The 13,330-nt window shown below is 62.9% G+C and overlaps 1 protein-coding gene across 3 annotated transcripts in view; it reads right to left on the reverse strand.

The window, feature by feature from the left end:
• CBFA2T3 (CBFA2/RUNX1 partner transcriptional co-repressor 3) overlaps positions 1–12,963 on the reverse strand; it is an 85,542-nt gene extending 72,579 nt beyond the window's left edge. For all 3 annotated transcript variants that reach the window (XM_025860305.2, XM_073882399.1, XM_073882398.1), the window contains exon 1: positions 12,502–12,963. In XM_025860305.2, the coding sequence (XP_025716090.1) occupies positions 12,502–12,589 (88 nt within the window). In that variant the 5' untranslated portion in view covers positions 12,590–12,963. The remainder of the gene's footprint in view (positions 1–12,501) is intronic.
• Between the last annotated feature and the right edge of the window lie 367 nt (positions 12,964–13,330).

A 13,330-nucleotide genomic window follows, 5' to 3' on the forward strand; every position in this document is an offset into this window, starting at 1 on the left:
TGATGCTTCTAGAGCACCCAGGTCCCAGGCACCCTCCCGGCGGGGAAGCGACCGGCAGACGTCAGACCCTGGTGCGAACGGCCTCCTACTGAATCCCGGATGGTCGCGGCTCATCAGCCTGGGCGCCGGCAGGGGTGGGTGGCCCGGCACAGGACTGGCTTCGAGGCCTGGCCCAGCCACAGAGATGGTGAGGCTCCTCATCTGTCTGACCTCCCACCTCCTCACACTGTGGGTGGAGGGCTGTCGGCCGGCAGGGGTCTCCTCAGAAACAAGAGGGACCTGTCTTCTAGGGAAAAGAAACGGAGAGCCTGCCGGCCCCCCAGGCCCAGCCCCTGCAACAGCGTCTACAGCCAGGGGGTCTTCAAAACCCACGTGCACATGGCCAGACTATCCAGGCACACCGGCAAGACAGCTGGAAGGAATCGGCGAGGTCCTCAAGTGCCACGTTGTTCCAGCAAGAGCGTGGGCCTGGGGTCTGCACATTGCTGTGGGTCACCTCACCTCTCCTGGCTGGAGTTCCCACCTCACACCTCCCCTGCAGGGGAGTCTGACCACAGGCCTTTGTCTCTGGGCATAAAACCCAGCAAGGCTCCCGGCCTCCCGACCTTCCTCTGCTGGGAACAGCTGTCCCACCCGGCTGAGAAGGCACCAGGGGGCCTCAGTCCTCCTGCTGCTGAGCAGGCTGCCAAGGGTCAGCGGCCCTCGGGGGTGTGCCTTTGTGGACTTTCTACTGATGTCCATTAGATCCCAGACTCTAGGTCAGGTGTTAACCTGTAGGAAATTGACAAGTTGCAAACTATTTTTGTTTCCTTTACTGACTCTGGTATAATGTCTCAGGTGACATTCTGTTTCCATGGGATTTAAAACTGCCCATGTCCTCCCTTGAGTCACATTTGCCAACCTGCTGGTTTCTCATCAATGGGGGAGATGCATCGTTGACACATGCTTGCTATACATTCATATAAGAACATGTTCTTAACATATGTTTTTAAATTTTTGAAAGGTGTACTTTGGATTTTCCTTCCTGCCTTCCTAATTTCTTCCTCTTCTACCCATGCATCCATCCATCCACCCAGCCACCCATCCATCCATCCACCAATCCATCCACCATCCCTCCCTCCATCCATCCATCCATTTATATCAGAATTGGAATTCCAAAGTGAGACAGCTGGGTCATTTAATAACATGCTTATTTGAATTGAAAGCTGACAGATAGCAGTCTGGGTGGAATGGCCCCCAGTGAAAACCAGTCCTGCCAATTTGGTTTTGCGGTGACTAATTATGTGTGCTAAACCTGCAGCTTCAGAGTTTTCATGAAAATAGGCCCCAAGCACACATATGGTATAAAATATACAATAAGCCGGACAACATGACCTTTGACTGTTCAAACAACAATGTTCAGGTTGGCACCTGGCACCTGGCACCATGGTCAAGGGTCCTGTGTCTGGTCGTTGGTTTAGAAGGACGTTCTCGGTGCCATGTCTCCCCCTCCAGCCCCAGGCTGCTGTCTCGCCTCCCCCACATTGTTGTGTTTCATACTGAGGGGGCCACGCGCCTGCAGAGCCAGGGGTTTGTGGAACAGGTGTGTGCCCTCCGTGTGCCTCTCACTAGTGTGTGTCTCACACATGTCTGCACGAGGTCGGGTGTGGCTGTGAAGACCTGCCCTTCTCGAAACCCTGTGGCCAGGCTGTGGGATGTAGCTCAGCCTCACCTTTGCAAACCTCTCTAGTGGCCACGAGGTCACCATTCTCCACGAAAAAAGAAGCAGCTCAAGGGTCTGCTTGTGTGACTGAGCTGGGTCAGCCCGATTTGTAAGAAATATCACCTTAAAGGGAACTTGGCTTTTTCAGAGCAATTTTAGGGGACATGCAGGCGAAAATAGTAAGAAACCACGGAGACACTGGGTTTGAGACTAGTCCCTGGCATCCAGGGTGGGACAGTTCCCTTCGTTACGGGGGGCTGCCGTGCTCTCTGTGCCACACGCGTGTTCCGCCTCCTTCACGGAGACCAGAGGATGATGGGAAGTCGTTTCTGGGAGAGCTTGGCGCCCAGAAGCGCTGGGACGGCCACGCCCACCATTTATGATGACACGCCTGCCCCCTGGTAGCCCTGCTCCTTGCTCAGGCGCCCCAGGCCTGCTCCCCTGGGCAGCGCTGCCGAGTCTCCCTGCCCTCATCACGGGCTTGACGGGGCTGGACCCTCCGTCGTTCCGTTTCTGACTCCCCCAGCCTCAGCCACGGGCCCCTCTGCAGTGTGGTGGGACAATGCGGGGGATGCCCCAGGGGCTCAGCGGCAACTGGGCAGACGCAGAAGCCCCTGCGAGCCTCTTCCTGCTGGAGGGTCTGAGGCATCTCCCTTCCCCGGCCACTCAGAGCGGCTTTCCCGGCATCCCTGGAGGCCTCGTGCTCCCAGGCTGACACGGCTCAACACCCGCACGATGCCAGGGTCTGCCGCCAGCCGGCCTTCCTCCCGTGTGCTCGGCAGGAGAGGAGGCTGGCGGCAGGTGGGGAGGTGCCGGAGCGAGGGCCACCTTCCCGGCCTCCCTGCTTGCAGCTGGACAAGCCCCGTGGCCTCACGGGGGCCGGTCACTAAGCCCACGTTCAGAAGGGACGGGACGGGATGGGCTGAGGCACCCCTCCTCCGCGCTCTGCCTCCTGCCTCGCCTCTCTGGCCGGTGCTGGTTTCCACACACGAGAAACCTCCAGAAGCCACAGCCAGCCACGACCTCCAGAAACATCCACGCCGTTGCTGGACTCTCGCACTGTACGGAAGGCCTTTACGCCCCACCAGAAGCCCGGCCTGGGCTCCTGAAGCCGGAGAGAGCCCAGCCAGCCGCCAGCACCCACGTCACATCATCGTGGAGGGAAGATTGGGAAAGAATACATCGAACATGATACTTTCATGTAACAATGTAAAAGAGACCAAAAATCACAGTGTGTCTGGGAAGGACACACACAGATAAACATAGTCCCTTGGATGGTTGCAGCCTCGAGGCACTGAGGGCTGACGTGTTCTTGCCCTGTGTTACAAAGGAGGATACGAGAAGGCAGTGGGGGTCCAGCAGCTTGACCCAGACGCCCCTGGGGCTGGCTGAGCGGGTCCTGCCCCCACAGCCCGGCCTGAAGCAGCTCGTGGCTGGGGCAGCCTCCGGGGGCGGGCACGGCATCAGTGATAATTCATTTTTGTAAATAAGCGGAGGGGAGGGGCGGGCTCTTCAACGAGGTGCAGCGGACCCCCGAAGGCTCGCGGCTGGCCCGGAAGTCTCTTGGTGACATGCGTGTCAACTATTTCATAATTTAAGTGCAAGGGAGGCCACAGACACGAGCGAGGAGCGCGGTGGAGGCCCAGGTGCCACGAACGGGTCAGACCAGTCCCTCCCATCCCCTGGGGTCCACGGACTCCAAGCAGCCTGCCGGTGGATGGGGGCGGCAGGTGGAATGTTCTGTGTTTCCACAGCCAGAGCAAAGGAGGAGAAAAAAGCCAGTGCAATTGGCTTTAATGCTGTTTTGTTAAATCTGATCATTTTCACAGGTATTCAAAGTTAAAAATCATTAAGGTATTTTGCACCCTATTTTTGCACAAAGACTTTGAAAGCCGGCGCCAGGGTGGCTCAGGTTGGGGGTGCACTAAAGCTCAGCGGGGCCCTGTGCTGAGAGGCAAGGCCCCGCTGTCCTGGTCCTTGGGCGGAGGGCTGAGCTGTAGGGCTGTGGGTCCAGCTGTCTCTGGGTGGCCCCGGGAGGGAGGGCCGGCGGGAAGCACCTGGCAGTTTCGGTTTCCGACAGGAAGCAGCCTGCTCCTATCTCCCTCACCCCAGCTGCGCCCTCTGCCCCAAACCTCTGGGTGGCAGCCCCGCCCGGAGAGCCCCCAGGTGGGGACAGCCCCTCTGGCTGCAGACAAGGAAGCCTGGCTGGGGGGCCGGGGCCAAGCAGAGCCCCCTGAGGCCTCCCGGGCCTCCCAGCACTTGGGAGTGTGAGGCCCCTGGGGGCCATGAAGGCACAGAGGGGCTCTGACTTGCACTTTTTGTCCCCTGTCTGTCACCTGCTTTTAGGATGTGTGGTTCCAACCTTGATGTAGAGAATGTTGTGGTGGTAGAGGGGCAGGACCAGGCTTGATGTCTGTCTGTCTGTCCATGTGTCCAGGCCTGGCCGAACATCAGGACAATACCCTCCACCCAGGGCCCTGGGAGGGAAGTGGCAGAAATCAGGGGCTACTGTGGGTGGTCAGCAGCAGGGAAGAGGCCAACTGCTGCCCGTCTGGGCTCTGACTCTGAGCTCCAGGCTTGAGCGCTGGGGTCCCCTGCCCTGGCCGCTGGAGCCCTGCACACACTGGGGGCTGGGACCCTCAGATCTCGTCTCTTAGTAAGGGAGCCTAGCTGTGAGGAAACCCCAGCACCCGGCCCTGGAGCAGAGGGGCCCCGTCTCTGAGGAAACCCTGAGTCTCACACGGGGATGCTCAGGGCTGCGTCGGGCTGGCCCCACCGGCCTGGGATCCGAGGCCATGGCAGCTTGCGGTGAGGGGCACAGCTGGGGGGACAGTGGGCAGAGGTCCCTCCTGCTCCTCCCATTGGCCCTCCCTCCCACTCAACTCTCCCTTGGAGGCTCTGTGAGGTCGGGGCTTTCCACAACACTCAAAATGCACCCCAACTTGGGAGGGAAGGAGGAAGCTCTGGGAGCCGCAGGGTAGGGAAAATTGCCCAGTTCCTTCTCCACTGGACTCTCTGTCCGCCGCCCCAAGTGGCCTTTGAGGGAAGGGCCTGCAGGGGGTCACGGGCAAGCTCCCGGGAGGCGGTGAGCACGGGGATCTGGGGGAAAGAGGGGTGTCTGGGCCCCCCGGGGCCGGATGCTGTGCTGGAGCCCTCACCAGGCCCCTCGGCCTCTCTGGGGGCTGCCTGTCGTCCCCACGTCAAAGATGGAGACAGGCCTGTGGGAGCAGGGGTTACCAGCCTGGCCCTCCCACCTTGGCCATGGTCTCACCGGCCCGCTGCCTCACGGCTGAGCAGGTGACATCAGGGAATCCAGGCCACGTGGGGCAGAGCACAGACCCCTGCCCAGGCCACGTGCTCAGAGCAGCCTTCTCTGAATGGCTCATGTCCCTCTGCTGAGCCTCCTCACCCTGTACCTTCGTCCTGCTTCACAGGGCCCATGAGGCTCCTTGGACCCCAGAGAAGGCCCCGGCCAGCGTGGGTGCCAGGCCCTCGGGCTCCCTCCCCTCCCCTGGGCTGAGGGCACCACGGACAAGGCCACGTCATTAGAGTAAGGGCTGTGGTGGGGCTGGGCTCCGCCGTCGGCCCCATGTGTCAGACCTGCACGTTCCTCTGTACCTCTGTCCCCTCCAGGCGGCGAGCCCCACGTGGGCAGGTGGCCCTACACTGCTTCCTCTCAGAAAGGGACCCTTTTCCACACCCAGCCCTCCGAGAGCTGCACCAGAGGTCCACGCCCTTCTCCAACCCTCAGCTGCTGGGAGTGGTGCACAAAACCACTTTGAACACTTTGGTGGTGGGCAGTGATAACCCGGTCGGCGCTTTCAAAGGGCTCCCCAGCAGCAGCCAGCAGAGGGGGCTTCACTGGAGGGGCCCTGGGCTGGGCGGGCAGCTCTGCCACCATCAGCTGGGACTCGTGGGATCTAGGTGTCAGCTGCACCTGCTCTGGGCTCCCCGGGGTGGAGTGAGCAGATCCCACCACGGGCTCGGAGAGGGTCCAGCTGCGGGCATGGGATGCTGGGCGAAGCTTTCGTACCTGGAGTGGTAGATGCACAAGGGATCTCTTTCTTGAGGTCCTGCCTTGGGGCCCTGCCCAGGACGTGCGGTGTGACCTTGAGCAGGTTTCCTGACCTCTCTGATCTGTGTCCTCATCTTACAATCAGGCTGATGATGCCTTGAAGGCTGGCTGGGGGAAGCCGCACACAGGCCCAGGAAGGAGTCTGGAGTAGGTTTACCCATCGGCCCTGTCCCCTCCCCTCCAGCAGCCTGCGGAAAACAGCAGAGCCCAGCTCCCATGTCCCTGTTCTCAGGGCTTGCTGCCACCAGTGATGCAGCCGGTGAGGCCCCCAGCGCTGTGTCCCAAGGAGAGTGTGAGGCCCACTTGGGAGACCTGCGCCGCCCCAGGGACAGGCCTCCTGGAGCTCCCCCCTCTCCCCACCGGCGGATTGCTGAGCTCCCAGAGATGCCGACCAGGCCCTCCCACCAGAAGTAGAGGTGGCCGCACCCGGGAACGGGTCTGCCCAAGTTCTCCCAGACGCCAGTCCCGGCTGGTGAGCCCACACAGGCACCACACCTGATTCCTCCTGACCTACCAGCGCTGCCGCTGGGGAAGGGGTTTGCACACCTCTGACCGGCGCCCTGGGCCCCGTGGCCAAGTGGGCGTTGAGAGCAGCGGGCAGGAAGAGCAGGGGCCATTCCTCACTCCCATGGTCTGCTGCCTGGTACTGAGACCCCTCAGGCTGCAAGGGAGGGGACCGCAGACACCCCCAGGGATGCCCTCTGGCTAGGAGAGGCCGCCAGGGTCTAGCAGGAGCCACTCCTTGTCCCCGTCCCTGGGAGGAAGCTGAGGCCCGTGTGGACACGCTTTTGGGAGGTTCCATCACTAGCCACCTGGTCCCACCTCGGACCCAACTCTAGATTCTGAGCTGGTCCCCAGATCTGGAGGGCTTGACCTTGCCAGGTTGGGGCTGGAGGTGGACACAGCTGAGGGGGTCCAGGGGGGCTCCAGAAGCCCTCCATGGTCTCAGCCAAAGCAGCCCTCTCCGTGGACCAGCCCTTAGGCTGACCTCTGACCCAGACCCCCTGCTTGCCACTTTGGGGAGGTGGGGGAGGGGAAGGGTCTCACCCAGGCTCACTTGGTGGTGCCGAGTGACTGTCCAGCTCCTACCATCTCCAGGAGGCTTAGACGCCAGGTGCCCCCAGTAACTGGCTACGGGCTCTGCAGGTGTGGGTGCCCTCCAGGTCCATCTCTGAACACTTCCCCTTGGGGCCCGAAAGGTCAGCCCCCAGGCCCAACTCTGGGCCCTGGCCCTCTTGCTGTGTGGTCCCAGCAAGTCATCCCCTGCTCGGGGCCTCAGTTCCTGTCATGCCAGATTTAGGATCTTGAGAGCAACACAGATGTCCCCCACAGTCCCCACGGCAGCAGCAGCAAGCACACGCGGTGTGGGGGTGGCTGACTCCCCCCGGGGCATGGGACGCGTGGACTCACATCAAGTGCTGAGCACCCTGCAAGCCAGCAGTGCCGTGGGCACCGAGGGGCCTGCAGTGAGCCAGCTCGCCGGTGCCACTGGGGAGAGAGACGACAGATAAATATGGAGACCCAGGAAACGCCGGGTTTGTCCGTTGCAGTGAATGGAAGGGGGGAAATGCAGCGGGAGGTGGGGTGAGGAGGGAGCAGGGCAGATGCCTGAGCGAAAGGGCCTCAAGGAGGGGGGGGACGGCACATGGAAAGGCCTGGGGGCTGGAAGGACAAGCGTGAGGGCGGGAGGCCAGGCGGAGAGGGGAGAAGCCCTCGGAGGGCATGCATGCACGTGTGATGTCATCTGCCTCAGGGTTTCACAGGCTCCCTCTCGCAAACGTCAAAGACAAAGCAGCTCAGCAAAGTGCCGCGAGAAGTGTCCCCACTGACGCGCCCTCCATCGTGGGCAGCCGTCTGGCGATCGCCCCAGGGGGTTTGTCCGCCCCGCTGCGCATGTGGAACGTGCACGTGGCGCTTTAATAACGAGAATTTCACCAGTAGCCACTGCAGTCTGACCTCTGGCCCCATAACAATGGCTACGAATGACCCGGAGTCTACAGGCACCTCAGCCAGCCCGCAGTTCCCCCTGAGAGTGGGTGGCACTCAGAGAGGCCTCTCTTCTCCCCAGGAGCTGCCCCCTGCCCTCTCCCCTCCCTTAGCTAGCAGCAACTGAGGCCTCATCCAGAGCAGATGTCTCTGGGAAAGAGCACTGGAGGGAGAGTCCTGGCTTAGTTGTAAAGCAGCTCGGGCCTCTCCCAGGGGCCACTCTTCCTGGCTGCCCCTCCCCCAGGCAACTGTCCCCACGGAAGTGAAAGTGTGTGAGAAAGCCCCACACAGCTGGGTGCTGAGCCAGGTTAACAGGACGCCTCTCTTTTCAGGCAAGATACCTTGAGAAGTGAAAGCCTTCTTTGCCTCCTCCAGCTGCCCCCTGGGGGCCGCTTCCTCCAGGAAGCTCTCCTACATCACACCTGCCCTGCAGCTCCGGCTTCCTGGACTCAGATTCAGGGTTCAGCGGATGGGGAGGACGTGGCTGGTTGGTGTCCTCCTGCTGGCCTGCCTCAGGAAGCTGTGGCATGGGGATGGCACAGGGAAGGGACCGGCCTGTTCCAGCAGGAAGGGAAGGTCCAGGGGAAAAACGCTCCACATTTACCACAGGAGGGAGGGAGCCCTGCTTTCCCCAGGGAAGCAGTCTCCCCTCCACGGGCTTACTCTTTGTCCTGACACGAGCCTTGGGGGATTGGGGGCTTGGCACGTGGAACCAGGCTTCTGGACTGAGTCCAGAGCTCCTCTGCCCTGCGTGTGCCCTGCTCCTGTGCTCTGTGCCCTGGAGGACCGTCCAGGGGTCCTCGGGAGATGCTGGGACCGAGACGTGGGTGTGTGTGTCTCCTGAGACTTCCCGACAGCCCCGCTCCTCTCCCTCTCCTGGGCTCTCTCCCAGCTCCTTCCCCTCAGGCCAGGGGAGGTCAGCTCCCAGACCTCTGTTTAACCTGTGACCTTGACAAACGGTTCCTCATCAGACTGCCCATTCTCCATCCCTTCCTGGTCCTGCCGGATCCCTGCCAGGACCGACTGATCTGGCAGAGGCTCTGGGGCTGGCTGCCCTCCCCAAGCAGGCCCCACATCCATCTGCAGGGGCAGCAGAGCCACGTTCAATCACACCCTTGCTCTTGCCTGCTGTGTGCCCCTTGGAACTTCGGTATCTTTTTCTGAGATGGGTAGTCACCGTGTCACGTGGGGCTTGGCAGGCCCTGAGCCACAACCGTGACCTAGGAGTCCCCAGCGCTGTGTTCGGGGGGAGCAGGAGGTGGGGGGTAACGTCACCTTTTGGGTCTGGGGAGGCCTGAGTGGAGGGAAGGGTCCCGCGGGGTGTGGGGAGAAGGGGCAGGAGGCCTCCTTCATGTGGCAACAGTGTAGACCGTATCCAACAACAAGGTTGCTGATGTGCTTCGTGCACAGAAGCAGGTGCGTGGTCACGACCGTGTCTCGCAGGTCAGGCGGCCCCTGAGGGGCTCGGCGCTTGGCCCTCACTGCAGAGAGGGCCTCATGCACACTCCCACCCAGATGCCCCGGGCCTCCCTGTGCGGGTCTACCAGACCAGTGTCCCAGCGTCCCCACAAGCATGGCCAGACACCGTGGCTGAGTGAGAAGTGGGGACAGTGGGGGTTGGGCCAGGTATAGCCTTGCTCCCCTGGAGGCCCTGGGCCTCCCTTGCAGCTGGAGGCCCCAGGCCCAAGCCCTGACCATGGGCTACAGCAGAGGGGGGCTCTGGGCACCTTTCCCCAAGTCTGCTGCCTCGATGCAGATGGGACAGTTGGAGATCTGGCCACCTGCCTTGGGGGGCCCCAAGTCCAAGGACAAGTGTCCTTCCAAGAAGAGGAGAGGACCTAGGAGAGGACAGTGGCAGAGGCTGGAGGCACGTGGCCACAGCGGGAGCCCCAGGAGCCTCCGCAGGGTGCCCGGCCCGGCCCACACCTTGATTTTGGACTTCTGGCCTCCAGGACTGGGAGGGAACAGACTTCTTTTCCTAAGCCACCGGTTTAGGCAATTTGGTCTAGCGGTCGCAGGAAACTGCTGGAGCGGGGAAGGGCTTGCGCAGCAGAGAACGTGCCAGAGAAGAGCCTGTGGTTCCGGACGGGGGATGGGGGGGCGTGACGGGAGGACGGGCCCGTGCACTGAACGCCCCCACCCGGGCACCCCGAGCTAGGCCCGCTCCAGCCCAGGATGGCAGCTGCCATGGGGTCTTGCCCACACGCGCGAACATCCCAGCCTGCAGTGGCTTGGACTCCTCCATGGACGGGATGCTCATTACCTCCCTGGTCACGCTCAAGCTGCAACCTGTCACCTGGACCCCACCTTGTCCGTCTCCAGTGACACGAAACAGGCCTGACTCACTTTTTCCCCAGGCCGGTCATGGTAAGCTGCCCTCCAGCCTCCTCTGCTCCAGGCTACATCAGAGGGCTTCCAATGCTTCCATCCCAGCCCCTGTGCCAGGTGTCCTGGCTCCCGCCTCCTGTTCTGTAGGGGGTACAGGAGCCTGACCTCAGTTTCCCCATCCGCAAAGTGCGCTGCTGGAAACAGCATCTGGGCACAGCTCCTACTACATACAGTAGGCGCCTAATAAATCCGAGCAAAGTAAACACTCCTCTAAAGGGGGTCGCTCCTCCCACTACACAGTCGGGTCCACCACCGCGCAGGGTCCTGACCAATCCCAGACCTTGGCCACCAGCAGGGTTGGGGGGGGCCCCAGGTCCCCAGCGAGGCTGCTCAGGGGCCTGCCCAGTGCCCGGCAGTGGGACCTGGTGGCCAGAGGCGCAAAGTTGTCCGCCCCGCCCCCAGCACCCGCCTCCTGCCAAGCGGCATTCAGAGGTGTTTGCCCTCCGACAGAAGATGTTACTGTCTGTCCTGTCCATAGTTTGGAGCCACTTCACGTGTTTTAGAGGTCTCCAAGGTTCTCATGGACTCAGGGTGACTGTGGGCCCCAGAAACTGCAAGGTCGCGCTGTGCTGCCCACACGCCTGTCCCCCAGACCCTCAGGCCCCCAAAGGCTCCCCCCGGCCGGGACCCACCTGCTGCATCGCATCACCCAGCATTGCAGACCCCCGGGCACCTGGGGCGGCCTAGGGGCACGATGTCCCCCAGCACGGCTGTGGCCGTCCCGCGGGGCCAGGAGATTAAGGGAAGACACGGTGTGAGCTCCTACAAGTCAGAGCATCTCAGGGCTGGGACTCCTGTGCCCAAGGAAGCCCCCAGCCCGACGCATTCGCCGAGTACCCACGGCTCCGTGAAGCCCCCCGAGTGAGCAGTGAGCTCGGGATGCACAGAGACCATGGGCTCAATAAATTGGCGGCTGGTATTCTGCATCAGAGGTCCACCCAGACCATCTGCTCTGGGTGCCAGCAGCCCAACCAACACCATGGTGACTGTGAGCACGGCCATGTTCCTTGACACCTCCTGGCCCCAAATTCCTTCCACGGGTTAGCCCCACCCCATCCAAACAGAACGGCCTTCAGCAGCTCTCATGCACGCCCCCGGCCGCCCTCTCCCCCATTAGCCTCCACACGCCATCAGGAGAGGCTTTGACGCACGGAGAAACTGAGGCCCAGGAGAGGAAAGCCTGGTCTGAAGGCACCGCAGCAGGTGGCAGAACCAGGCTGCTGGTTCCAGGACAGTGGGGGCCGCCCCAGGAAGGGAGGGGAGCTTGGTAGGACCAGAGCCCCTGGCCAGCCTGAGGGGCAGGGGGACCGTGTCCAGGGCCAGCGACCTGGCGCCTCCGTCTGGGTATCTTCCAATCACCCACCTTGGTAGAAGCCAAGGGCACACTCATTATTGTGCTTCAAGGTGGGCTTCTGCACAGCTGTGTTCTGGTCTGAAAGGTCAGGTGACTGATGGAGCCCCGGGTCAGGGGATGGCCCTCGGGCCCCTGGACAGCAGCAGGGCGGGGAAAGAGGTCTCTGCAGAGGTGATGGCGACATGCCTGGGTCCGGGTGTCAGGAGCCCACCTGGACTCTGGACATGGCTGCGACAGAGGGACTCGGGCCTACGAGCTCTGGAAGGTTCCAAAGGCTCCTTGGAGCGTCGCCACGTGGCGTGGGCTGGGGAGCGGGGCTGCCTGCTTACAGGGCCCCTGAGTCTTGGGATGAGGCCCTAGGAGTCCCCCAGGGACTCGGCCGTGGGGGCCAGGGGGTGTGACGGGGCCTCCTCCCGGAGCCGGCAGCCCAGGGGGAGGGTGAGAGGCCTGGGTCCTCCCTGCCCCCCCCCACTTCCCTCTGGCAGAGGCTCCAAAGGGCAGGAGTCCTGGCAGAGGTTGCTTAATGGTGGGTACTGGGGCTGAGTCCTGGACCATCCCTCGATCCTGCGGCCCTGGGCCAGGCCCTCTTCCCTGGGGCCTCAGGGCCCTTGTCCGAGCCCTAAATCCTCGTGCCCTCCCAGGAGGAGGACGCTGGGTGCCTCCCACCTGTCTGCAACACCACCTTTCTCACCAACTCCTGGGACCCTGCCCGCTGAGGACGACAGAGCCCACTCGCCCCTAGATGGGCCTGAGGGGGCCACCGCCACTGCTCAGGGTGGGGCCCCCACAGCCGGCCTGGCACCTGCCAGGTCCTCCCGGGGCCACCTGTCCCAGCTGTGTGGGACTGCGCCCGGGGGGGGGCTGTGTTGGTGTTTGAGGTGAGTCAACACGGCTGGCTCGTGCCGTCAGCAGAGCTGGGCAGGCGGCAGCTTGGAGATGTCACACTCTGGCCACCTGCTCCTGCTGCCCCCCACCCCCCACCTGCCATCCCCTTACCTGGGCCGCCCTTCCTGGGACCCCGGGGCACTGAGCAGCTGGTGGACGCCGGGAGCCCGCTGTCCAGCAAGGGGGACGCCTGGGACATGGGTCTGCAGGTGGGTGTGGGAGACAATCCTCGCGCTGGGTGGGAGGTGGGCTGCCTTCCGGGGGCCAGGGACGGCAGTGCGCGCCCTTCCTGACCTCGTGGGGCCTGCAGGGAAAGACCAGGGGCCACAGCTAGCCTGGCTTTCTCGCAGCCGGAGGCCTCTGCCCCCCGGACAGCTCCAGGCCTTCCAGCGGCCGCTGCCCGCCAGCCTGGGGAAGGGGAGGGAGGCTGCAGGGGCTCATGTGATGCAGGGCGGGCCTGGGGAGGCGCCGTGGGGGAGGTCTCCCCGCAGCCTGCAGACGAGGGCACAGCTGTGTCGCCGTGATAGCACGGCTGGGGGCCGGGGAGGCAGCACGCAGCTGTGCCCACCGCTTCCTCAACAGGAACCATCTGGGCCCGGCCCTGCCCAGCCTTCCCTCACGGCCATTCCGGTCTGACTTCCAACAACTTCCTCCTGCCGCCAGCCTGGTGACACCCCACCCACCTGCAGTCCGGACGGCCTGGAGCGCTGGGCATGTTTCCTCGAGCAGGGCTGGGGGGTACAGTGTCCATCCTGGAGGAGCCCCCAGCTCCACATGCCCCATGCACCTGTCCCCGCACCCCCCAAGCTTGCGCCCAGGCCTGCCCGCAGCCTGGGGTGCTTTATTCCCCTCGTCCCTCCCCTGTCCTCAGCCAGACTTTCCCCAGAGCCCACCTCCTGGGGCCACTTCCCTGAGCATTGCCCTGCCCCCCCAGTCAGAC

The sequence above is a fragment of the Callorhinus ursinus genome, unplaced genomic scaffold (assembly GCF_003265705.2).
Source record: "Callorhinus ursinus isolate GAN/ISIS: 27379988/994484 unplaced genomic scaffold, GSC_fseal_2.0 scaffold46, whole genome shotgun sequence".
Classification (NCBI taxonomy): Eukaryota; Metazoa; Chordata; class Mammalia; order Carnivora; family Otariidae; genus Callorhinus; species Callorhinus ursinus.